Raw genomic sequence first — 25,700 nt, forward strand, 5'->3', positions numbered from 1 at the left:
CAGCAGGCCCTGGCATATAGAGAGGGGTGTGTGTGTGTGTGTGTGTGTGTGTGTGTGTGTGTGTGTGTGTGTGTAATTGTAGGGAGGCTACAACTTGCTGATACTTACGTGTGTGTGAGAATTTGAATGTGAATGGAAAAGGCAGGACCTGTGTTTCTGTGCAAGGACAGAGATGAAATCTTTATCTGTTCCAAGAAAATATACATTTCACCTCACTTCTCTTCCAGGATCCCATTTAGTTATGGAAATAGACTTGGTTTCTGAAGGTCTGATTTGGGTTTGCACTGTTTCTAGTTTGTCCTGAGTGAAAGGGTCATCGGGTAATATCTGTGCACTCTAATATTGATGAGTACATGAAATGCCATCACAGAGCTGTCATCCAGTGGTTAATGGAAGCAAAAGCAGAGATTCAAAGTGAAGCACTGGGTCAAACTCCTGGAATCCAGTTGTAGAGAGGGAGGAGTGATGAGCAAAGGGGTCATTTCTTATCTCCTCCGTAGAGCTGGCTATAATCCCACAGCTCCTCCAGGCCTTTGTGGCTTCTGTGACTCCATTCCTGACCTACTCTTGTGGATAAGACCCCTCTTAGAGCTTTGTTTTCTTCTATGCCTTCTGGCCTCTTGGAAAACCCTAGTGTCCACTTTCTTCTGCCTTAGCCATGCTAAGCCTGACCCTGTTGTGTTGGGTGACCAAGCTCTGAAAAGATTGGTTATTGTTCAGTGGTTCTCATTGAGGCCTGGGATGCCTTAGGAAGCAGCAGGCAACTTTTCCTTCTCATCCATGGGACAGTGTCATCCATTCCTCTTCCTTTGGATATTTCTTAAAAAACTTCCAGCCTCTACACCTGACACTTGAACTGAAGAGCCCTAGACTTACTTGCTTTTGCAATCAAATTTACCCTAAATAGCCCTCAGACAATCAGTCCAAATGACCACATAATGGAACCTGAGCTCCCAATATTTTAACTTACCTCTTGGTTGGTATCCAAAACACAGCCTTTAAATTGGTGAATCATGAAAAAAAAAATCCTCAGAGTCATCCAGGAAAAGTACGAAAACCCATTTCAATTCTTAGACTGCCTTGCAAAGTCCTTACAATAATTCCTTATTTTCTTTTTTTCCAAAAGTTACTCTTACATTAGGATCAAATTTAAATATTTTGAAAAGGGGCCTCTAACTCCCCAGGAAGAAGTCTTAGCTGTAGCCTTCAAGGTGTACCATGGGAGAGATGAAAAGGCCTCAAAATAAAAATAACTGATGATGGCTAAGGCCTCTCTGCTGACCAAAGCAAATGCTCAGACTCCTTGGTCTCCTAAAGCCCAAGAATGTCTGTGTCCTTGTTTCTAATGTGTTCTGGAGGATCACTGGATGCAGGTCTGTCAGAACCCTCAAGCCACCCATAACATGCCCAAGGTGCCGTCAAGAAGTATACTGGAGCGTTGAATGCTCCCATGTCCCTCATGGCATAAGAACATCAACCCCAGAACACCAACTTCCAACTTCCTTAGTCTGACCATGAATGACTTGAAGAGCCCATGCTCCCTTGGCATGACCAGCACCATCACCTACAAGGAGCCTCAAGTAGTTATCACAGTATCGAGGCTACTCATCTCCTTCCTAAATGACACTGGAGCCAATTTTTCAGATATGACACAGTTCTGGGGACCCACTACTCTTTGTTCCTATACTGTCAGAGTAGGAGCATGCCACATTAGGCTCACCACACCCCACCAATTAGCTGTATCTTTAAGGGCATCCTCCTTACCGATTGCTTCCTAGCTATATCAGCCTCTCCCATCCCATTGCTGGGAAGGGAACTTCTAGCCAAAGTGGGAGCCTCTATTTCTTTTGTTTGTTGCATGTGCATGACCCCAGACTCACCAGCCATTCCTGTCTCCTTCGCCAAACCAGATGATTTGACATACTCTTCCCTTACCCTCAGGCAGATCCTCAACTACTGGACACCCAACAGTATATAGCCAAATATCACATCCCTCTTATCATTTGACTACAAATCCGCCATATAACCAAGGCTCAACCCACTTTTACTGCAATGTCTAGGGGGACTTAAACCTCTCTGCTCTGACTTCCTATGAAAGAATAGCCAGGCTTTGTCCCCCTTTATTAAAACCTATTTACAGCCTACCTCTGAGGATCTATCCTATCTGAAATGATCACTGTTTCTTGTAATGTTTGTCAAACATCTATGCCTACCTCCGGGCATTAAAAACTCTCCCTTTCTCCACGCATCAAGCTCGGGGACCCGTCCTTGGACCAGACTGGCAGTTTGACTGAACTTATCTACCATGTCTACTTACACCTGGTTGTTGTTTCTTTTCCGTAAATTAGGGGTGGTAACTGGTGAAGAGCCCATGTCAGTTCCCATCACTGAATTTATATCACCACAGCATGACAAAAAGTAATTCAGGTCATACCCCTTCTGGCAGCCCTGGGCATAACTGCAGGTATAACCATACTGTTCCTGAAGCTTGGGCCATCAAAAGACACTTAGGTTGTGGAATCAGAGGCAGTGATTCTGGCCCTAATATTAGAGCCACAAGGTTAAAAAAGGACAAGTGAAAGAAACACAATTTGGCTTTGAAACAAGAGCCATACCTACCCCTTAACCTGTGCAGAAACCAACCAATTCCTGAGCAAAAGATCTAGCCAGTCTGAGCTCAGGGACTAAGATCTGACGAAATCACCCTGGAAAAACACCATCCAAAAGAAGCCCTATATAAGCCCCATGTCTGTTCAGCTCCTGCCTATTCTGGCTGCCTAGCTGTCCTCTACCACCCTGGCAAAGTACAGCCACTTTCCTGGATTCTTCCCTCCTAATACATCTCTTGAATGAGGTTTGGATTTGACCTTCCTTACCAGAATGGAGCAGAGGAGAGAAGTAACTTTTGTGGGAGCCAGAGCATAGCTGAACTAGCCTAGGGAGCCAAGCAGGATTGTAAGGGAGCCAAGCAGGGTGGTATCACTGTCCTGGGGAAACCTTTCCCTAGCCAAATAGAGTTGTTAAACTCTTGAGCACAAGAGCATCACTGTCCTGCCAGAGCAAAGCTGTTACATTAGAGTAGGTTTTCCCTTGGGCATGGCTGTAAACTGCCATGCTTACTGTGACCTGATTGCAAGAATACCTTTCCATCCCAGCTGTAACACTCAGTATTCTATGGCTCCTGTGTGGTAGGATCCCTGCCCATCCAATCTTAGACACTACAATGCTTACAATCTTTCCTTCGTTTATCCCACATGTTGGAAAAAGAGCACTGACCTGCACCCATGAGTGTTCCTCTGACTTGCCTAAGTGTCTTGTGGTCCAGACATATAAATAACAGGGAGAAAATAATAAATAGAACAAAATAATCCTAAATGTAAAGTAAACAGAAACCAAAATCAACAGGTTCAGCACCTAAATATGGCACTCCTAATTGAAATCACTTGAAAATTAAAGCAAGTTCAAAGAACATAAACAAAGCCATGATGATGTTCAAGATTAGTTCATGACTGCAATTCTAATATAAAAATTGGCAAATAAAATATATGGAAGAAAAGGGCCCTGGGAGTGGGGCCACATGTCTTTAATCCCAGCGCTCAGGGTGCAGAGGCAGGCAGACCACTGTGAGTACAAGGCCAGACTTGTCTACAGAGCAAGTTCCAAAGGAAAGACTCCAAAGTTTATAGAGAAACTGTCTCAAAAAAAAAAAAGTGAAGAACATACAAACTCCAAAAATATAATTCAACTATTTTTCAGAAAACAATTGCAAATTGAGATGACTTTCTTATGTGTGCCATGCCATTCTCAAAATGTAAATTTTGAGGGAACATGGATGGCCTTGGTAATAAATGCCTTTAATCTCAGTATTTGGACGGCAGAGGCAGGCAGATCTCTGTGGGTTTGAGGACTGTCTGATCTATACATACAGGAAGAGACAGGACAGACTCCAAAGCTACAGAAAGAAACCTGATCTCAAAACAAAACAAAACAAAACAAAAAAAATGAGGGAACATAAGATAGGTCACTGGGGACAATGTATAGAACAGCAGTCTCCCTGGGATGGTCCACGAAGTTCTGGGAAAGGGCCTGTGTGTCTCAGACACCTCAGACTATTTAGACAAAGTGTGTTGCGTAGAGAACTGGGTGGTTTAGAATCCAGTCTCGGGTTCCTGATGAGTCACCCAGTAGGAACAAGGTCCAGTGGTCCGTTCCACACTCCAAAGTGTTTTAGACAAAGAGAGAGAGCATTCTGGGTCCCATAAAAACAAAATAGTCATGGAAGACAGCAGCCAATGTGGCTGTACCTGGTGTTACTTGAGTTGATCGTAAAATTTTCTTCCAAATTCGAGCTTGAAGCACCGTCTCTGCTCACTGTCTCTGGCACTGGTGTCAGCGAAGTGAACGCTCTGCCTTCACTCGCAAGACTGGCACCAACTGTCTCTTGACCATTCAACTCGTTCTGTTTGTGCATGCTGATCTGTGACCTGATTGGTGACAGGTATAGAACTGAGCCAATCATATTGAGGCAACAATCAGGACTACCTCATTGGTCAGTTTGAAGTCACGCGATTAGTGTCAGCTCTATAATGACCTGGCATGTGCCTGCCCACCTGGACTGCAGGTGGGGTTCCTGTGAGAGCAGGCTTAGAGCAGAAGGCTTTGCTGGTTCTGTGACTTTTGTGCATGGACTGCCCAGCAACCAGTATGCATCTCCCCACACTTCCTCCCTTCCAGGGTCTCAATTAAATCTTGAAAAGAGACTTGGTGTTTGAAGGCCCCTTTTGTGTTTGGACTGTTTCTACTCTGTCCTGAGTGCAATGGTCATCAAGCAGTGTCTGTGCACTGGCGACTTGTAATCGTCTATAAATGGAACATCAACAGTACCTCAGAAAATTCTGCCTTCAAAGGACTAATTGTCAGAAACAAAAAGCCAGGCTCTCATGTCTCAAGACCCTCATTTTCAAACTGACCTTTCCCTTAGAGTCCCCTCTGAATCTTAATACCAATGCCTAGTTTTCTGTTAAAAACTTTACTCTGCAAACTTGAAAGTTGCAACATCAATTAGTGAAGGCTTATCAAACCTACACTGGTCATCAATAGCCAGAAATTAAAACAATAGAAAACATAAACAAACCAAACAATTATTTTCCTCATCAACATTCCCTTTCCTTGCACTGCTTTTGTGATGTACCATTCTAATCCAAATTTTTCTATTTCTTAGTTGTAGCCACGAACAAAATTAATTCTATTTCTATGTGTTCTCATACTTTAGGAAAACACTGTAAATCCCTTGGTGAACTAGTCCTCAAATTCCTTGATACAGTTTTTGTATTTCCTCACTCTTCCTGCCCATCCTGTATCTAGTTGTTTGAAGACCAATTGTTTTTTATATTTTTTTTTGAGAAATTCACACATGTAGAATGCATTTGAGTATCTCTTGCCAACTTCCCTCCCCCTTGTGTCTCAGCTTATCCCATGTAACCCCCCACACATACATATGACTTCTTTAATGATTTACATGCAAGTATATGTATGGGTCGTTCATCTGTATACACATGTGTATTTCTAACTCATTAAGAATATTTAGCTCTGTCCAACTGTCCTTGGTTCTAGCAGGGACCATGGAGGACTGTACAAATTCTGTGGGAGCTTGTCCCTGGAGGAGACTCTTTTTTTCTCTCTCTCATCAGATGCTGATCACCAGTCACTCTACTTCTATAGGTGTCCCATGTTGAATTGTCCCTGTCCATATTTGCATGTTATCTGATTTTGTCATGTTTGTCTTGTGTATGAAGACACATTATTGAGAGGTACAACTTCCTGTCCCATAAATGACACAATTGCAGAATCATCACTCTGGATTTAGGACAGCATAGTCACTTCTCTGTATTTTGATGAGTTGTCAGTCTTTATAATAGTCTCATATTTAAAAAAGGAGTTGCTTTGAGGAAGGTCAATTGCTATATGTCTCTGTGGGAACAAGAATATGCATTTTGAATGTATAGTTACATATTGCATTAGTTTAGGAAAATGGAAGTATTACTTCTTTTCTATTCTCTGGTTGATGATGTCTCTTTGCAAGGTTAGCTCTCTAGGTTTATAGTAACATTCATGTATTCACTTAGACAGGTAATGGTTTGTCCAAGGTAAAAATGCCACTAATGCATCATTGCAGTTACCTTGTGTGTCCACTAATTATTGCACAAAGGGAACAAAAGTGGTTACTGGGGAGACAGGAGAGGAGGCCACTAGAGTGAGTTGAGAACGCCGTGTGGCCATAGTATCAGAGCATGGATTTCCTTCTTAGAATATCTGTATAGAGTAGAGCATGTACTAGATATTTCTTTTCAATATTTCCTCCTTGTGTGCTTTTTTATGATAAACATATGTGTAGCTGGTTTAGAAAACTGTAAATGCCCTAAATTACTCACAAAACTATGCTAAGAATATGCTGAGTTACTCAAACATAATTCTAAAGCATAGTTAAGTAGCACAAATATCCCTGCCACTCTTTAAAAAATTGGGATTTCTTTCCAAATAACCTTTTTATTTTCTGAATTATTTGTTTTCTTTAAATGCTTACAAGTTTAGTATTAAAGGTAAAATACTTTGTTTAATTCTAAATTTAGGAAGCTGGGAGACCTACTTACTCTATATTCCCTTACCCTTTATACTATCAGTTGCTTTAAAAAAATAAAAATTAAAAAAATCAAACAAGTAAAAAAAGTAATTCTCTCCTCCCCATTCCCTGTCTCTCCATCCCTCCTTCATTCTTCTTAGTGGAACTGGGAGCTGCTGCATGTCACTTATTTAAGACACCCTTTTCCCCAAACAATTTTACTTTCAAATGTTCATCGTAATGTGTTGCTGGTGAGTATCCAGGCCTCTGGATTCTGGTACACCGTCAATACTGGAATCTCACCAATACCTCTCCTGTTTATCCTGCTGTTACCATGAGTTCTGGAGGTACCTAGGCAAGGAACCTGCAGAAACAGTCCTTCCACTTCCTCTAGCAGATCATAGATGGAGTAGATGTTAGAGAGTTTCAACTCAAAGCCCTGGATGTGGTTTTGCATGGTAGATGAGAGGTCAATCAGGGTCACAGGTACCACCCCCACATAGGGTGATGGGCAGAGCCAGCTCTTCCACTCATGTTATGAAGGAAGGGGCCAGATTTACAAGTCTGGGGGAGGGCACTTCTCCTAAGATATCCAGTGCCAAACTCTTGAGGGTAGGCATGTTTGCATCTATGGTCCTGCTGCAGCTGGGATCTGTGTTGGTGTCTTTCCTATGTTACCAAAGGGTGCCATAGAAACCATATGTTGAACCATTTTTTGAAATATAAGGGCCCTGCTTAGTTGGTCCTGCCCCTCACTGGCTAGGGGAGAGCTGTGGCCTCCTCACTGGAGAGCTGATCCCTTCCTATCCCAGTCCTGGCGTAGGTGATTCCCAGTAACCCTGGCAGAAGAGAGCTGCCCCACTCCTCATACAAGTTGCTTTTAGCAAATGCATAACTTTAAAATATCATCTGATGCATTTACAACATGACCATCAGTACACCACAGCAACAGCAAAATCAATACCATATATTGATATTAAAAATGACTATCCATTTAGTAAACTTACTCTTGTTGGAAATATTTAAGAAATGATAATTTTGCTTTGACTACTAGGAAACACATTTATTCTTGTAAATATATACTTAAGTAGATAGAAGCAATTTTTTGCCTTAAAATTATCTCATCAGCTTTTCTTGTATACATATTTTATTAAGATAATTTTATGCTTTAAATATATTTTAATCATATTCTTCCCCTTGCCCAAATCCATCTAGATACCCTCCCTTTCCATTTTTATTCAACTTTAATTATTTTGGAATAACAAACCCAAAACCCAAAATGACAACAACCCCCAAATCTGGAAAATAAAACACAACACCCCAAAACAATACTAAAATATAACCAATGATAGCACACACACACACACACACACACACACACACACACACACACACGAAATATATGGAGTCTGAAGTACTTTGTATATATTTGAAATCAATCCTCTGTCAGATGTGGCACTGATGAATATTTTTTCCATTCTGTGGACTGCTGTTTCAACATGTTGACTGCATCCTCTGCCATACAGAGCTTTTCAGTAAAAGGAGGTCCCATTTATTAATTGTCAATCACAGTGTCTGGGCTATTGGTGTTATGTTCAGGAAGCAGTCTCTTGTACCAATTCCTTCAAGGGTACCTCCCACTTTGTCTTTTAAGAAGTTCAGTGTGGCTGTGTTAATGTTGAAGTCTTTGATTCATCTTGACTCATGTTTTGTGCATGGCAATAGATACAGATCTATCTGCAGTCTTCTACAAGCCTCCATCAGTACCAGCACCATTTGTGGAATATGCTTTCCTTTTTTCATCGTATAATCTTAGTTTCTTTGTTAAAAAATCAGTTGTTCATAGGTATGTGGGTTAATTCTATTCCTTTATTTTACCTGTCTATTTTTGTGTCAGGACTATAGCTATATACTAGATCTTGAAGTCAGGGAGGGTGAAACCCCCCAGAAGTTCCTTTATTGTACAGAGTTGTTTTAGCTATCCTGGATCTTTTGTTTTTCTACATAAAGTTAAGGATTGTTCTCTCAAGTTCTGTGAAGAACTGTGGTGTGATTGTGAAGGGAGTTGCATTGAGTCTGTAAATTACTTTTGGCAAAATTTCTATTTTTACTATGTTGATCCTTCCTATCCAAGAGCATGGGAGATCTTTCCATTTTCTAGTATCTTCTTTAACTTATTTCTTTAAAGACTCAAAGTTGTTGATATAAAGACCTTTCACTTGTTTTGTTAGTGTTACCCAAGATATTTTATGTTATTTGTGGCTATTGTAAAGGGTGATGTTTCTTTCTCAGCCCCTTTATCGTCTGTATATAGTAGAGCTACTGATTTTTTTTTTGAGTTTATCTTGTGTCCTACAACTTTGCTGAAGGTGTTTATCCGATATAGGCATTCCCTGGTAGAATTTTGGGGGTCACTTATTTAAATATCATATTATCTGCAAATAGTAATAAGTGACTTCTCCCTTTCTAGTTTGTATTCTCTATATCTCCTTTTGTTGTCTTATTACTCTATCTAGTACTACAAATACAATATTAAAGAGATATGGAGAAAGTGGGCAGTCTTGTCATGTTCCTGATTTTTAGAGAAATCGAGTTTCTCTCCATTTAGTTTGATGTGGGCTGTTAGTTTACTGTATATTCTTTTATTATGTTTTTCTATGTTCCTGTTATCCCTTATTTCTCCAAGACCTTTATCATGAAGGGACATTGGAAAATGTCAACATCTAGAGAGATGAGCATGTAATTTTTTGTTTTTTTTATTTTTGTGGTTTTTTTTTTTCATATTTTGCATATCAATCCCAGTTTCCTCATCCTTCCTCCCATGACCCCGGACCACCATTGCATACCATGCCCCTCACTCCACAGAGAAAGTGATAATGTAATTTTCCTTTTTCAGTTTTTTACATGATAGACTTTTATTCCTGTATCTCTTGGATGAAGCCTACTTGATCATGGTGGATGATTTTTCTAATATGTTCCTTGATTTGATTTGCCAGTATTATATTCAGTATTTTTGCATCAATGTTCATGAGCAATATTGATCTACAGTTCTGCTTCTTAGTTGTGTCTTTGTGTGGCTTGGGTACCAAGGCAATTGTAGCCTTGTAAAATGAGTTTGGCAATAAACCTGCTTCTATTGTGTGGAACACTTTGAGGAGTATTGGTATTAACTGTTTTTCTAATTTCTGGTAGAATTTTTCAATGAACCCATCTTGCCCTGATCTTTTTGTTTGTTTGTTTGTATGTATGTATGTTTGGAGACTTTTGACTCCTACTTCTATTTCATTAGGGGTTATAGGTCTATTTAAATTGTTTATCTGTTTGTGATTTAATTTAGTTAAGTGATATCTATCCAGAATATTTGCTTTAAATTTTTGAATTTTGTGGAGTACCGGTTTTCAAGGTATGACCCGAAGATTCTCTATAATGAAATGTAAAAAGGAATAAAAGACTGGTATGGATGTATTCATTCTACCTGACTTTTAAAAGGAATTACAGCAATATTTTATTTCTCCAAATATTTAATAAGGGAAGAGGAAAGAGACACTTTCCCACATATTCTAACAAAGCCTATAGGACCTTTCTGCCAGACTGTGTGTTTGAACTTCCTTTCTTGATCTCACGTGTTGGAAACAGAGCACTGACCTCCACCAATGAGTTTTCCTCTCTCTCCCAAAGTGTGTGTTGTGTCTCAGATAAATAACAAAAAGCAAAATAAAAAACCCTAAAAATAAGTGGAGACTATAAACCAACAATTGACACACCTAAATATGACAATCCTTCTTGAAATCACTTAAAACTTTCAGCAAGTTCAAGGAGCATCAAGAAGACCATGTTCAGACTCAAAATGAGTTGATGACTGAAGAACAATAGGTAAATCCTAATATAAAATTTGGCCAATAGAACATGAAGAGAAGGGTCCCGGTGGTGTGGGCATATGCCTTTAGTCCCAGCGCTCAGGAAGCAAAGGCAGGCAGATCTCTGTGAATTCCTGTCCTGACTGGTCTACAGAACAAGTTTAGCAGGAAAGGCTCCAAGGCTCACAGAGAAACACTGTTTCAAAACAAAACAAACATAAAAGACAAAATGTAACAAAACATATAAAGAGGATACTGAGTAAAAAGCCCATAGTTCCACTCAAATGGCAACATTTTGTTTTACTGTAGGCTGTGTTTAGTTTGTTCTTTCCAAAATGTGTTTACCCATTCTTTGCTTTATGTAATCATTCTTATGCTGCCCCCCTTTCCTGTCACTTTTGTTTGTTTGTTTTTGGTTTTGTTTTTTTTGTTTGTTTGTTTTTGGTTTTATATTGTTTCTGGATTTGTAATTTCTGAAAAGGTATAGGATTTAGTTTTCTTCAATTATATAACATGTTTACCAGAGGTCCCATTTTTCAATGTTGATTACATTATTGCTCTTAACATTTTTGTGTTTTTCACCATCACCAGAAGTATTTTCTAATTCCAGGTTTGCTTTTCAATCACCTTAATGATTTCAAATTCTGAACTATAATAATTCCCCTTTTAAGTGAGAAAGATATGGTGTTGGGCTTGCTGGCACTTATAATAACTACTGTGAGCCATTCCATTCTGATCATCTCCTTGTGCCTGGGTCTCCATGTCTGTTCTGTTCAGTATATGTTCTTTAATATCAATTTCTATTACTGCAATTAGGTGTATACTTCTCTCTATCACTATTAAGACTGAGTTTTCTTTGTCTCAGAGTAATGTTTTAGTGGAGAAAATGTTTTCTCCATGTATTTGATTCTTTCTCTGATCAGTTGTCTGTACTTGTAAAACAGTCCTTGGCTACTATTAATACTTTTTCTTGCTTTTTTTCTTTGGTATTGATCACCCCTTTCTAATTTATTTATATTATTTCTACTTCTTGACATGACTCTAAACTGTATTTCCTAAAATGTCTATAGCTTTACATCTAACATTTTTCTCTCTTTTGATTGATAATAGATTGAACATTCATATACTGTATCCCAAGCACAGTTCCCCTCCCTCCACTCCTCCCAGTTACCCCCACTTCCCCTTTCACCTAGATCCATTCTCCCTCCATTTTTTCTCTAGAAAGGAGCAGGCTTCTAAGAGCCAACAACCAAGCAAGATAAAATATGAAGAGGCATATCCCTCATATCAAGTCTGGACAAGGCAATCAAATAATCCAAGAAAAGGAAAAGAGTCCCAAGAGTAGGCAAAAGAGTTAGAAACACACCTGTTCCCACACTTAGAAGTCCCACAGAAACAATAAACTAACAGCCACAACATTTGCACAGAGGACCTGGAGCAGACAACAACAGGTCCCATGCTTTCCACTTTAGCACATGAGCCCTGCTTAGCTGAATCTGTGTGTAGTGTTTCCCTGCTGTCCTCCATCCCCCATGACTCCTATAATTTTTCTTCTCCCTCTTCCATGGGATTCCCCAACTCCATGGGGAGAGACCAATGGGGACCTCCAATGTAGCACAAACATGTCTGGGGGCCTCTGTATTCACTCCCTTCTGCTGCCAGAGGAAGCCTCTATGATGACTACTGCACAAGGCACTGATTTACTAGTATCGTAAGACTTTTCTTTTCTTTCTTTTTTTTTCTAGCCAGGTGAGTTTGGGTCTACCCTAGCTTTCTGGGAAATCCAGTCTCAGGTCCCTTGGTATCCAGGCAGTATCAGGCTTGTGCTCCCTGTCATGACAGAGGCCTTCAAATTTAACCAGATATTGATCAACCACTCTCACAATTTCTGTAACTCTGTTTTCTTTAAGAAAGTATTTCCACTCTATAGCACTGGAATTCACAAATTCTTTCACTAGATTCTATTTATTCAGTTTGACATGTTTTTATATAAGGTATATATTTGTACTTCCAAAAATACTGCTCGCAATACTTCCTTGACATACGAATCTTGCTTTCAAAATGTGGGTTATGCTATCCCTCCCTTTATGCATTTACCTTTGTCTCATCTTGTTAATTCACAGTAAAGACTGAATAAGTTGGCTGGGTGGTGGTGGCCCACACCTTAAATCCCAGCACTTGGGAGGCAGAGGAGTTGGATGTCTGTGGGTTTGACGCCAGCCTGGTCTACAGAGCAACTTGCAGGACAGGTTATAAAGCTAGTTAGAGAAATGTTGTCTCACAAAACCAAAAAGAATATTGAATAAATAATAACTTGGCAAGTCTGTTTGTGCTGAGGCACTTAGGATCAGGATCAGGTAAAGTAAGCTGTGCTTTTGATTGTTGTGCATGTGTTGGGTGGTGCTTCCCATTGAAATACCACATGACAGATTAAATAGACTGAAAATATATCAGAAAAAAAGGATTTTTAGTATTTGGTGATTCCTTGACAAATGGTGTGATTTTCTTCATACATGTGTACCAAGGTACATATAAGCCAGCATATATCAAAATGGAGAGATGGTTCAGTTGCTAACATGTTTTCATCACAGTTATGAGGATAGAATTCAGATATTAAAACCAACATATAAAGTCATGCATGGCAGAATTTGTGGTAAATTCCAGTTCTGAGCAGGTAGATACAGATTGATACTTGGGATTTGTGCATACACACACTGTTTTACACACACACACACACACACACACACAAACACACACACACACACACACACACAACCACACCATAACACCCTGTGAAGTTGAAAATGGTTGATCCTGGTGAATACTTGACTTTTGAAGTGTTACCAAGTTGAAAATGGTTGATCCTGGTGAATACTTGACTCTTGAAGTGTTACCAAGCCTTCAATTTCTCCTGCCTACTACATTTATAAATTTAAAGATGTTACAGATGGATCAAGCTGAGTGAGGGCTTTCTTACTAGTTTTGATTGCATCTTTATAGATTTGCCCTAATTCAACAGGAATTCTCAATTACCCCCCCTGATTTGTCTCCCCCCAGTATTCCACCACTATGTTCAAATCTTTACATTTCTCACATTCATGTTTAGTTGGATTGTGTTAGTGAGACCAAATAAAGTGCATAATTTATGTGTAAAATCCTAAAATTTCACTTTGGTTTCATAGCTGGTTCACACCCTAGCAAAGTCCCAAATGTTCATTTCCTCAAGACACACAGTTCAGGATTTCCTGAACTCTGAGTGGCTACATACCCTACAGGCTCAGTTTTACTGGGATGTTACTTAATCTTCATGATTACCAGATTACTCTTCACATTTGGAGAGTTACCCAGTAATTATTGGACTTGACAAGTAATAATAAAGAGCTAATAAAGAGCTTCGAGAACTCTTGCCAACACACAAGATGTGTATAAAACTGTAGACTAAGTCACATTGACTATAGTTACCTCAGAATGACTGCACAACAATTTACATTAGTAGCTTATCTCCATGTTGCTTAGACATCAAATGAAAGCATAAGCATCTCATAATACAATAAGACCAGCCATACCCTTATTTGAACAAGGGCCACATAATAACTTCCCCTCTGTGGAGTTAGCAGTGTCTGCATAAGACTGCTGTTCAAATAATAAATATATAGGAGTATGACTAGGAGAAAGACCAAATTTTATGTGAGTCTTGAAAGTTTTTTTTATGTATTATTATTTCTTTGCTTTCCATTTTCTTTTTTAAACTTTTAATTTCATTATATTTGACTCAATCTTTACATTATTTCTGTGATTCCCATTATCTTTCTGGGATGGGAGTCCCGGAAAGCTTACAGCCAACAGTGAAATGACTTATAGAGAGGCAAGAGGAAACCGTGATTCCACGTGACTTAGTTAACTAGGTTGGTTCTAACTTTTGGAGTCTGAGCCTCGGTGATTTAATTTTTACATATTTTTCCATTTTGTTAATTTTTTTAATTTCACTTTATATTCCAACCACAGTCCTCCCACTCACCCCTCCTACCATTCTGTCCCTCTTTCCAATCCCTCACCTCTACCTATCCCCCCCCCACATACTCCCTAGTCCATTCCTCTTCACTAGTAAGAGCTCCCATGAGGAGTCAAGCTAGTCTGGCTCAAAAGGTTGGACAGGGACAGGCCTCTCTTGCATGCTATAAGGCTGAGTTTGGCATCCTACCATGAGTAATGTGCTCCAACAAGCTAGATAATGTATTGGGATAAGATTGTCGTCTTACTACCATTGGGCATGGTATTCCACCCCAAAGAAATAGAATTCAATGAATTAGCTCATATACCAGGTTTATATTGTGATCTTACAAGACAAGGCTGTCCACTCTCTCCATTATCTATTCAATATAGTACTCAAAGTTCTAGCTAGAGCAATAATACAATAAAAGGAGATCAATAGGATACAAATTAGAAAAGAAGTCAAACTATCACTATTTGCAGATTATATGATAGTATATCTATCTGATCCCTAAATTCTACCAGGGAACTCCTACAGCTGATACTTACCTTCAGTAATGTTTGGGATACAAGACTATTTTTTTTTTTTACATATTTTAGTACAGTAAAACTTCTGAAAACATTTATTGTGACGATTATGACAACAAAATATATACAGGAAACACCTTACAAAGTCTATGCCCTTTGCAATGTATCTGAGACCTCTTCATTGAGAATGGGTCCTATTGATTGAGAAACAATGTTTAGGCTAAGGATCTAGCAAGGAACAGTTTGTAATAACCAAAATAGCAAACATCTTTGTAAACTGCATGGGATTTCCTTCGTAATAATGGATGATTCAGGTGAGATTGGGCCTATAGATAGTAAAATACCACCAGGCTATTACAGAACATCTACTCCAGCTTATTGTACAGGACAAGCTTCTAGTATCCTGCTATTGAGGAGAACAGCCTCCATGTTCAACAATTCTGGTTTCTCTAGTGCTAACTGTAAACACATGGACCGAGTGCCCTGTGCATATCTTCACCTTAGCAAAAACTAAGTATCATGCATGAGGAATGCATTTAGACAGCTAAGAGGTAGAGAAGTCAGTTTGGAGTAGACATTCTGATGTTAGGACCAATGTCTAGTCACAAAACCAAAGTCAATAGAAGCATAAATGCTCAGTAGAATAATGGAACAGATTACTCTGTGGTGAGATCAGCCCAAGTATGCTTCAAACTATAAAAGAGAGAAGTGGTCGTTGATAGTCTGCCATAAGCATCAGTAGATCAAAAATCTCCCATTTATAATTACAACACTGTAATGAAAAAGTGAGCTGTGTTAATTCCAAAGCAAAAAAAAAAAAAAAAAAATCCCACATTTCTAATAGTAATGCTTCAAAATCTACTACAGATCAACAGATAAGTCTATGTAATGGGTAAGGATTTTTCCTCCCGCTGCTGGCCTGGTCCTGCCGCCACGCCAGCCCCAATTAACACACCGAGACTCTGTATTAGATACAATTCTGTTGGCCAGTTACTTGTTCCTTATGGTCTAGCTCTGTCTTAATTATTAACCTATTTCTATATATTTCCACGTGGTCTTACCAGGGAGAGGAGGCTGGCGGTTTCTGCCTTCTCCACATTCTCCATCTTGACTCCTCCTTACTCCTTCCTCTTTCTTCCTTGTCCCCTAGTCCCACCTGTCTTGCTTTCCTATTGGCCAACAGTGCTTTATTCATTGACCAGTATGAGAAACATATACAGAATGACATCTACCATCAACTCTATGTTATGAATTATTACTATTTTAAGGCTTTTAAAAGGAAGTTTGAAAGAAAAACAAACATTAGTTAAAAAATTAACTTTTGTTAAATAAAAAGTGTCATGAGATCCATTCTGTAGATAGAAACATTAAAATACAACAACTGTGAATTAGCAATGCAATAGTTTTATTGTTCAGGGGTTACCAAAACATGAGGAACTCTATTAAAGGATCAGTGTATTAGGAAGGTTGAGAACCAGTAGTCAAGATTTAAAGAACAAATTTAATTCTGTACTGTGATAGTAGATCTGCTACTAGTCTGGCCCATCCTGCCATAACAATCAAAGTTTTGATGTTTATCTGGATGTTTTTTGTCCCAACCATTCACCCTGGACTGGTTTCTCTTCTCCACACTGATCCTTGCAGTCACTTATGAAATAATAATTCTGAGGTTCTAATATTGATTATAATTGTTGGACCAGTGGCTCAGACATATTACTGACTAGCTCTCACAATTAAATCAACCATTTTTCTTAGTCTTAATTTTGCCATGAGGCTTGTGTCTTTTATCTCACATCTCACTTGCAGGTGACTACACAGTGTCTTCCTGACTCTGCCTTCTTTTTCTCCACATCTTTGCTTGGATTTCCTGCCTGGCTCTATTCTGGCTGGCCACTGTTCAAAACAGCTTTATTCATCAAACAATTAAAGCAACACATATTTGCAACATACAGAAGGACAGTCCACCTCAATGATATCTATTGTCAGCTTCTATGAGTGAACAACACCTATTATAGTAATCCCATGGCATACAACTCAACCTCTTATAGAAAGCAAAACTCCAGAAAGCTTAAACACATTAAGAAAATTAAATTAGTAACATGGTCAATATATAATTACCTATCTTTTGCTAATGTTTTCCTCTTATTTCCTAATAAGTTTTTCTGTAGAAGGCATCTGTTTAGATGTAAAAACAAAACAAAACAAAACAAAAAACCCCAGTGTGATATTGACTGAGTATAGTTCCTTTGATACAATTTCCCAATGGAGTTTTAAATGAGGGGGCAGGTCCATCTCTCACCAACATAGTACAGTTACTACAAAGATTTGGGGGTCATGAAGATTGAATTCATGAAAATAGAATGCATCGAATTAAAATCAGAATTATGAAAATAAATTTAAAAAGATCTGAAAAAATAAGAGTATTTTGAGAATGGCTAACTATAGTGTACAACATGCAATTAACAGCATTAGGAATTAAAGATTGATGAAGATTGATGTCTTACTTTTGTGAATATAACTTGGGCACTTTTAAATAAGTATTTTAAAACTTGATCATTCTGTGTGACATACAAATGATTCATGTCAGTATTATCTCAATGTTGGCTATGGCAGATTTTCTTTGCATCTCTTCTAATAAAAAACATGTTCAAACCTTCACTTACCCTTAGTAAGATGCTGAAAATCAAGCAGAGTAACAGTGAGTGGAAGTCTCTAGCAGGATTTGGACTGAGATCCGAACTAGAAACTTTTCTGTCAGGTATACATTTAACAGGAAGATAATCCCTGCTGGCTACCAGGACTGTAATACTCTGTCGCAGGAGTAGAATTGGGAAAGGGAACACCCTTTATATAGCTGCCTGTTTATATCAGAAAATTCAAGGAAGCTAGTGAAACATCATGAAAAGTTATCTTGACATTTTGATGCAAAGTGAGATATTTTTTTTTAATCAGTCTTACATATAATTCAACTTGTTTAGAAAGAGCCAAGAGCCTACTGGCTTCTACCCAGTGTATTTGAAGAAATATTTCATTAATAATGCCATTGTAGTCATGTGAGTTCATGATAAGTGACCCTGGTCTAAAAGTGTTGTTTCAAATATACATGTATGAATTTCAGAAACTGTTATGATTCTCAGACTATGAGCATAAAAAAAGAAAACTCAATATTTAGGTAGACCAGAAATATTGGCAAAATACCCTTTTTCTGGTAATTAGATTTGCTATAAACCAACATATAGATGTCTAGAAATATTTAACACATAGGATTATGTAGTTAGCTATTTAATGTTTGTTCAAATATTTAAAATATATTTGTGTTATCTTAAGATTTTTCTTAAAATAACTTCCTTTCTTAGGCTATTCTATCATTTCCTTAGCACCTATATTGTCTGCAGGAGTTTAATTAAATAATCTCATATTGTTGTACCTTTGTATTTTCTCTGTCTGACCTCATTAATAACAATGTTCTGAGTGTGAAGAAGACTTGATGAATTTTAACTTCATTTACTAAGTGAGCATTTATTCACACTACTCATTATATATAAAGAGATATTACAGTTGGTACCAAAGAAGCTTGAATTCCTGTATCCTATCTGTTTTCTTTGAAGCCCTTCTATTACAAATTTAAAAGGGTGATAATATTTTACTGGTAGCTTTTTCAAATATGATTTTTAATTTAGGGACTTGAGAAATGAATGTTTGCCTTAATACAATTTGTATTACATTGCTTTCATAGTTTTTGACTCAGTGGAACATTGAGATGACTATTGGGGTGAACATAATTGCCCCACTGATGCATTCCAGAACAGTATATTGTGAAGCCAGTGTGCATCTTTACATAGTGTCTAGACTGATTGCATGAGAAGCTGAGTGTCCATGGACTGTTCCCCAGGCCACCAATCACATTGAAATGGTGCACTTGAGGTCCTCACTTCACTGTTTCTCACTGGTGTTGGATGGATAGCATGTACAAAATACCAATACTAAATAATTGAAGAGAATTCTAAAAGAGTTTACACTAATTAACATTCAATACACTTATGATGTCTGAGTAATTCAAAGAACATAAACGCTCATGCACCCCTGTCCCAGAGCATCAGTCACTGTTATTAATATGAAAGTCTATTTTTAGACAGAATCCTAAAAGTGTCATCTGATGCTCAAACAACAAATGTAAGAACCAGCTGGGCCAAATCCTAGATGAGATGGCAGACTAGGCACATCTGGTTCCAGAACATCATGCAAACCCTCAGATATCATCTATAAAGTTGGTCAAGGGAGGAACAGAGACTGGACATACAGAATCAAATTTCAGCAACAGATACACCTAAATCATGTAAGCTGATTTTTTTTTTTTTTTTTTTTTTTTTTTTTTTTTGTCAGCAGCACCCAGGGAATTGAGGCAGAGAAAATGGTCTGTCCTAAAGGACTATAGGACAAATGTGTAAAAGCAAACAATAAGGTACCTGTTAAAAACTGAACACTATCTCAAATATTACACCTTCCAATATGACCCAATGTATTTGGGGAGTTGTGGGGTGACAGCATATCAATAAGTGACAATTGCTAGCAAGGATACTTGAGCATAGCCGCTGAGAGGGGACAAGTCTGTAAGGTCTTGACTCCTACTAGTATGTGGTGTTTGGGCATCAGATGACATTTTTCGGACTCTATCTGAAAAAAAAAAAAAAAAAAAGAAACCTGTCGTATTAACAACAGTGACTGCTGCTTAGAAGCAGGGGTGTCTGAGAGTTCATGTTCCTTTGAATTCCTCAGACATCATAATTGTCTTGAATGTCAATTAGTGGAAATTCTGTAGAATTATCCTTCTGTATTGGTTTTTTAGCACACTGGATTTATAATGTACATTTGAGGCACCTTTTGAATCTGTACAGGCAGGTTTCCTGGGTCATCTGTGAAGAAAGAAAGGCATAAGTGACCTTTTTGCACTGTCAAAATAGACACAAAGTCATAATGTGGTGGAGATTCCACAGTAACAAATCCACTGGGAAACTTTCATCAAAGGTGATTTCCCATCATTCTCAGATCTTGATGACAATTGGACAGGGGTGGTCTGTGGCTGCAAGCATGATAAGAAGTTATTCCATTGCCCTCCAAAGTATGTGGAGCCCTGAGATCCTCAAGAGTTCAGGAAATTGCCTGGTAGTTTTTTATGACTGACCCCAGTGTTGAGTGTGCAGATTCTCTGATTAGGAATCCCCTGTGTATGTGCTTCAGGATGTGGACAAGCACCTACAAGAAGAGGAATATTATTGACCAATGTAAAAGCTGGCTGAGAGTTCTTCTTTCCCAAAACAAAGACCTGTGGTCTTAGCAGGTTTACTTTAAGTGTAATTCAGGGACTAAAGAGACAGGTATAATGCCCATTGTCTTCTAATATGACTTTCTGTAGGCTAACATCATTAGGGTCTCTTCAGGGACATCTGATTTAAGGGAATAACTTCTCAAATTTACCCAGGTAGTTTGCAGGAATTAGGCTCTTGGAGCAAAAGAGAAAAAGTATTTTCCCAGCAACGTGTCTAAACATAGACACTCTGCTTCCTATACCCCATCTCAGGGCCTCTTGTCTACATTGGACAGGATACATACTTGGTGAAAATGAGCTTCCACAAAAGGTCCTGTCCAAAAGACCCTGCAAATATTAGGAGAGAAAAGATGGCCAGTAAGAGATCTGGAGTTGACCTATGAGACTCCATGTAACCACACTCGTGTGTGTGTGTGTGTGTGTGTGTGTGTGTGTGTGTGTGTGTGTGACTGCACTACTCTCCACTTCCACTGGTTCAACTCCCTTCTGAGAAACATGGCTTCTCTTTGAGGCTGGCACGCAGCAGCATAGAGTCTCAGACAACTTCCGATTCTCTTCTTAACCGTCTTCCATCCTCGCGGCAGAGGGCTGGCAGTTATACCTTCAAGAGGAACATTGTGAAAGCTGTTCTTGGACGTTGCCTAAAGGGCAGGTCTCTGGATTTCAGTTAAGTCTTTAGGACGGATATCGTCAAAGCTGTTCTTTAACCCTGAAGGGAAGGAATCTGGATTTCAGTTAAATCTTCAAGAGGGACATCATCAATGCTGTTCTTGGACGTTGCCTGAAGGGAAAGTCTCTGGATTTCAGTTACATCTTCAAGAGGGACATAGTCAAAGCCGTTCTTGGACCTTGCCTGAAGGGAAGATATCTGGGTATCAGTTAAGTCTTCAGGATGGACATTGTCAAAGCTTTCTTCGATGTTGACTGAAGGGAAGATCTGTGGATTTTAGGTATGCCTTCGGGAGGGATTATCATCAAAGCTGTTCTTCAGTGTTGCCTGAAAGGAAAATTTCTGGATTTCAGTTAAGTTCTCAGGAGGGATATCGTCAAAGCTGTTCTTCGATGTTGCCTGAAGGGAAAATCTCTGGATATCGGGGTGACATCTTCAAGGCTGTTCTTTGATGTTGCCTGAAGAGAAGGTCTCTGGATTTCAGTTATGTCTTCAGGAGGGACATAAGCAAAGGTGTTCTTTGATGTTGCCTGAAGGGACGATTTCTGGATTTTAGGAATGCCTTCAGGAGGGACATCCTCAAAGCTGTTTTTGGATGTTACCCGAAGAGATCTCTGGATGTCATAGGTGCCTTTGGTGTTCACACCATGAGATACCTCCCTGTAACTCCTTACAGAGTGTGTACTCTGAGTATAGGAGCTATTGTTGTGGGGGATCACATCCTGGGATGCTTCACAGGACAAATAATTTGCAGAAGAAATACTCTCAGAAGACAGGGATCTTGAGGATGAACAATTGAAAATCATGCCATCCACTGCCAAATTTCTGCTCTTAATATGAGTAATCTGAGAAAACTGTAGGTGGATTTTTGTTTCCCTTCTGCTGGCAGCACAAGGTAGCAGGCATGCTTAACGTCTCGTCCTCTTCTTCCTTGATCCCTTCCCATCATGCACCCGGTGTTCCTCCAGCAATGTGGGAAGAGCAAGCTCCACTCAGTCCTCTCTGAGAAGGAAAGGTAGCAAGAGAACCTGCTGCGAACATAGCAACACAGGCCTGCAAGAACTTCCCAGCATATTTTGAGTGGCCGCGGGGTGATTTGTGGTTTAAAATTAGGTACATGGCCATGATGTTACTGACTTTTTTTTCCTTAGTTAGACAAGAACTAATGTTCTTGGGGTTATAGCCCATACCCCACATAGCCACTATAATGCTGGCATATGGGTTACTACAGAGTGCCTCTAAAGATGGTATGATTTTCCAAAATTCTTCCTTCCCCTTGACCCACTGATGCTGCCTAATGTCACATATCTTTGGTCTCCTCTCAGGCTTCACAGTGAACAACTTCACTATGATGTATGCTATGTTTTCTGAATGTGTGTTAGGGAGGTGGTACTTGGGATCCAGCATCTCCTCCTTCATTTCTGAATATGTGTTGGCTTTGAATGGAATGGATGCTGTCACCTTCCCATATAAAAGCACTCCCATGCTCCAGATGTCCACTGCCCTTGCATCATATTCTGCATTGGAGAATAGCTCAGAAGCACAATTTTCTAGGGTAACCAAGAATCCCTTGGTGTCCTGGCCAGGCGTGACCCAGATAGCTAGGCCAAAATCACAAAGTTTGGCATTATCTTTGCCATCCAGCAGGATATTGTCCAGCTTGATGTCTCTGTGTGCAATGCCACTCGTATGGCAGTAGTCAACTGCACACACTACCTGTGTAAAAATGTGCTGGGTCTGTTCCTCCTGCAGAGGGCCCACCCCCTCAACATGGTTCACCAGATCTCCACTGGCAGTATGTTCCATCACCATATAGGTGTATCCTTTGGTGTTGACAAGATGGAACAACTTGATAACATGTGGGTAGTTCAATGTTTTCAAGATGTTGATTTTGGTTTTAACACTGAAGTCATTCTTTGTTCCCTTTTTCAGGACCTTGATAGCAACTTGCACCTCTGTGTGAAGGTGGTAAGCTAACATCACCTCAGCAAAAGGCCTCTTTACCAAGGGTCTTGAGGATGACATAGTGGTCTGTCAGGGTCTCCTCTTCAGAGGATCTGGTCTTCAGGTCCAGCTCTGTCATCACCTCCTCACTGGTTTTGTTCATGAGAGTCTTGATAGTGTCCATGACAACATGAAATGATAAACCAGATTAAAAACAAAGAGAAGTAGGTCCTGAGGAATGTTTATAGCTTCCAGTTTCTACATAGAGAAGTATGACAGATGTGAGAAAATTACAGTGAACTTCTGTGTCACAAAAGAATAAGAATAAACTGAACTCCAATAAACAAATTTGGAAATCATACTGAAGATCAGAACTGAATCTAAGGAAATAGACAATAATAAACATTGCAAAGGCATAAATGCTTATTATTGGAAAGGGCAAACAAAACAGACACAACCTTACCAAAAGTGATTAATTAGGAGAAAACACAGTTAATATCTATAGCTAAACTATGGTGCTGTTACAGTAAAAAATGATTGAAATGTAAAGAGTCATTTGGAAGTATTTATTTTGGCAACTAACTGTGTGTTGCATTTTGATATGGAGATGATATATCTATTCTGTAAACATTTCTGAAAGTAAAAATGTGTTAATAAATCTATGAAAACCAAATCATTCCATAACCAGCCTTGGGAATAAATTTTTATTCTTTGTTCGCTGCTAAGTTCTCAATAACCTAATCAATGGAAATCATATAATCATAAACACTTGAAATATTTTCTTATAGAATAGAGTACAAAGAGAAACAGAGAATCAACATTCCTGAAAATGACAATTCCAGTGGGAAACATCTTGTTACACCATATAATAGATGGTCTCCTATTCGGAGGGAAAGAAATGTGTGTGTGTTTTAATTTCCATTACCAAATTCTAAGGTAATTTAACAGCCATGAAATTTACATGTTTTTCTTGTTCTCAAATTGTGAATTTTACTCTGACCTAATTTGGTGAATATGATGATAACACATTTGTCAACACCATATGAAAAGTAGTCTATAAATAATGTAGAAAGTAATTCTGTATTAGTTAATGGTCATTTGCTTTCATGAAAACTCAATTCGTGAAACATTTCTCAGAAATACATGGTATCTATTTTTTTTTTTTTTTTTTTTTTTGCAAGACAGGCTTTCTTTGTTTTGCTTTGGAGCCTCTTCACAGAGCTCACTCTGCCTCTGCTCCAGAGGGCTGGAATTAAAGGATTGTGCCATCAAAGACCAGCTTGAAATTTTTTTATTCATTCAATGGTTTTGATAATTTCATACATGTTTATTCAATTTTTATTTTTTATTATACTTCTTTTTATTTTTTAAAATTTATTTTATATAACAAAGTACATTTAAATGAAAACAAACATTTATAGACAATATTTGGGAATTTGGGTGTCATTCTTTACAAACTACTTCCTGCTGGTAAGGGGCGCTGTCATGGGGGATTTGAAGAAGATTCAGAAATCCTGGCTGTAGTCTGTAAGGCTGCTTTGTCCAGCTGTTTTGAATGTAGGATTACCTCCTACTCTGTTTCAGGTGGTCTGGCTTGATCAAACGACATTAGTCTGGAAGGAATCCACATCTTTTCATTTTCTGTGGAAACAAAAATAGAAATCCTTTTCCCCAGTAACTTGTCCTTGAACTTAAATTTTGGAGTCAAAGCATTTTTTTTAATTTAATTTATTATTTTACATGTCATTCCAGTTCCCTCTCCCTCCCTCCCTCCCTCCTTCCCTCCCTTTTACCCTCTCTGCCCTCTCACATGAACTCTAACCACCCTCCCCTCCCATCCCCCACCCCAATTCCATATGTAGGGGAATGCCATCCAGTTGGGGTCATGTAGATCTGACAGGTCATGTGAAGTAGGGACTAGGGCTTCTCTCCTGTCTCTAGATTAAGGCAGTTATCCCTCCATGGGGGATGTGTTCACAAAGTCCTTTTGTGCACCAAGGATACATCCTGGCTCCACTGTCTGAGGTTCCTTAGACTGCTCAGTCCTTCTGGCTGAGACCCATATTCAGGGGGGCCTGAGTCAGTCCCATGCAGGCTTCCCAGCTATCAGTCTGGGGGCCCGTTAGCTCCTCCTTGTTCAGGTAAGCTGTCTGTATGTGTTTCTGCAGACTGGTCTTGTCCTCTCCATCTGCATCTGGGCTCTAGTTCCACTCAGTGTTTATGTATGGGTGTTTGATCCTGTTTCCAAAGGCGTTAGTTGAGGGCTCCATGGAGAAGTTAGTTGTTGATCTCACTCTCCGGGAAGGGGATTTATGATAGCCTTTCCACAGAAGCTCAAATTGTTAGTTGGGAGCAGTCTTGTAGTTCTCTAGGCCTTTCTTTGTGTTCAATTTTATCTTCAAACCAATATTGGCTCCCTCTTTTATGTTCTCTCTCTCTCTCTCTCTCTCTCTCTCTCTCTTTCTCTCTCTCTCTCTCTCTCTCTCTCTCTCTCTCTCTCTCTCTCTCTCTGTCTCTCTCCTGTCCTCTATTCCTAACCAGGCTCAATCTTCCTGGTCGCACATGTTTTCCTTTCCTCCCCCTTGTTTTCTCCTACTTCTCTCTCCATTCGCTGCCCCCCAACTTCCCCTGAGCTCTGGGGGACTTTCCCTTCCCAGTTCTGTGAGGGACTTTATATGAATCTCTTAGAATACACCTTGTATCCTAGTTCCTCTGGTGGTGTGAATTATAGGCTGGTGATCTTTTGATCTAGGTCTAAAATCCATA

At 39.2% G+C, this 25,700-nt stretch overlaps 1 protein-coding gene across 1 annotated transcript; it reads right to left on the reverse strand.

Moving 5' to 3' along the window:
• Positions 1–21,935: 21,935 nt before the first annotated feature.
• LOC127234968 (sperm motility kinase X-like) lies at positions 21,936–23,015 on the reverse strand. The gene has a single exon (XM_051202051.1). It carries the CDS (start codon positions 23,013–23,015, stop codon positions 21,936–21,938), a length of 1,080 nt encoding a protein of 359 aa, XP_051058008.1.
• Positions 23,016–25,700: the final 2,685 nt, after the last annotated feature.

Source organism: Phodopus roborovskii, unplaced genomic scaffold (genome assembly GCF_943737965.1).
Source record: "Phodopus roborovskii unplaced genomic scaffold, PHOROB, whole genome shotgun sequence".
Classification (NCBI taxonomy): domain Eukaryota; kingdom Metazoa; phylum Chordata; class Mammalia; order Rodentia; family Cricetidae; genus Phodopus; species Phodopus roborovskii.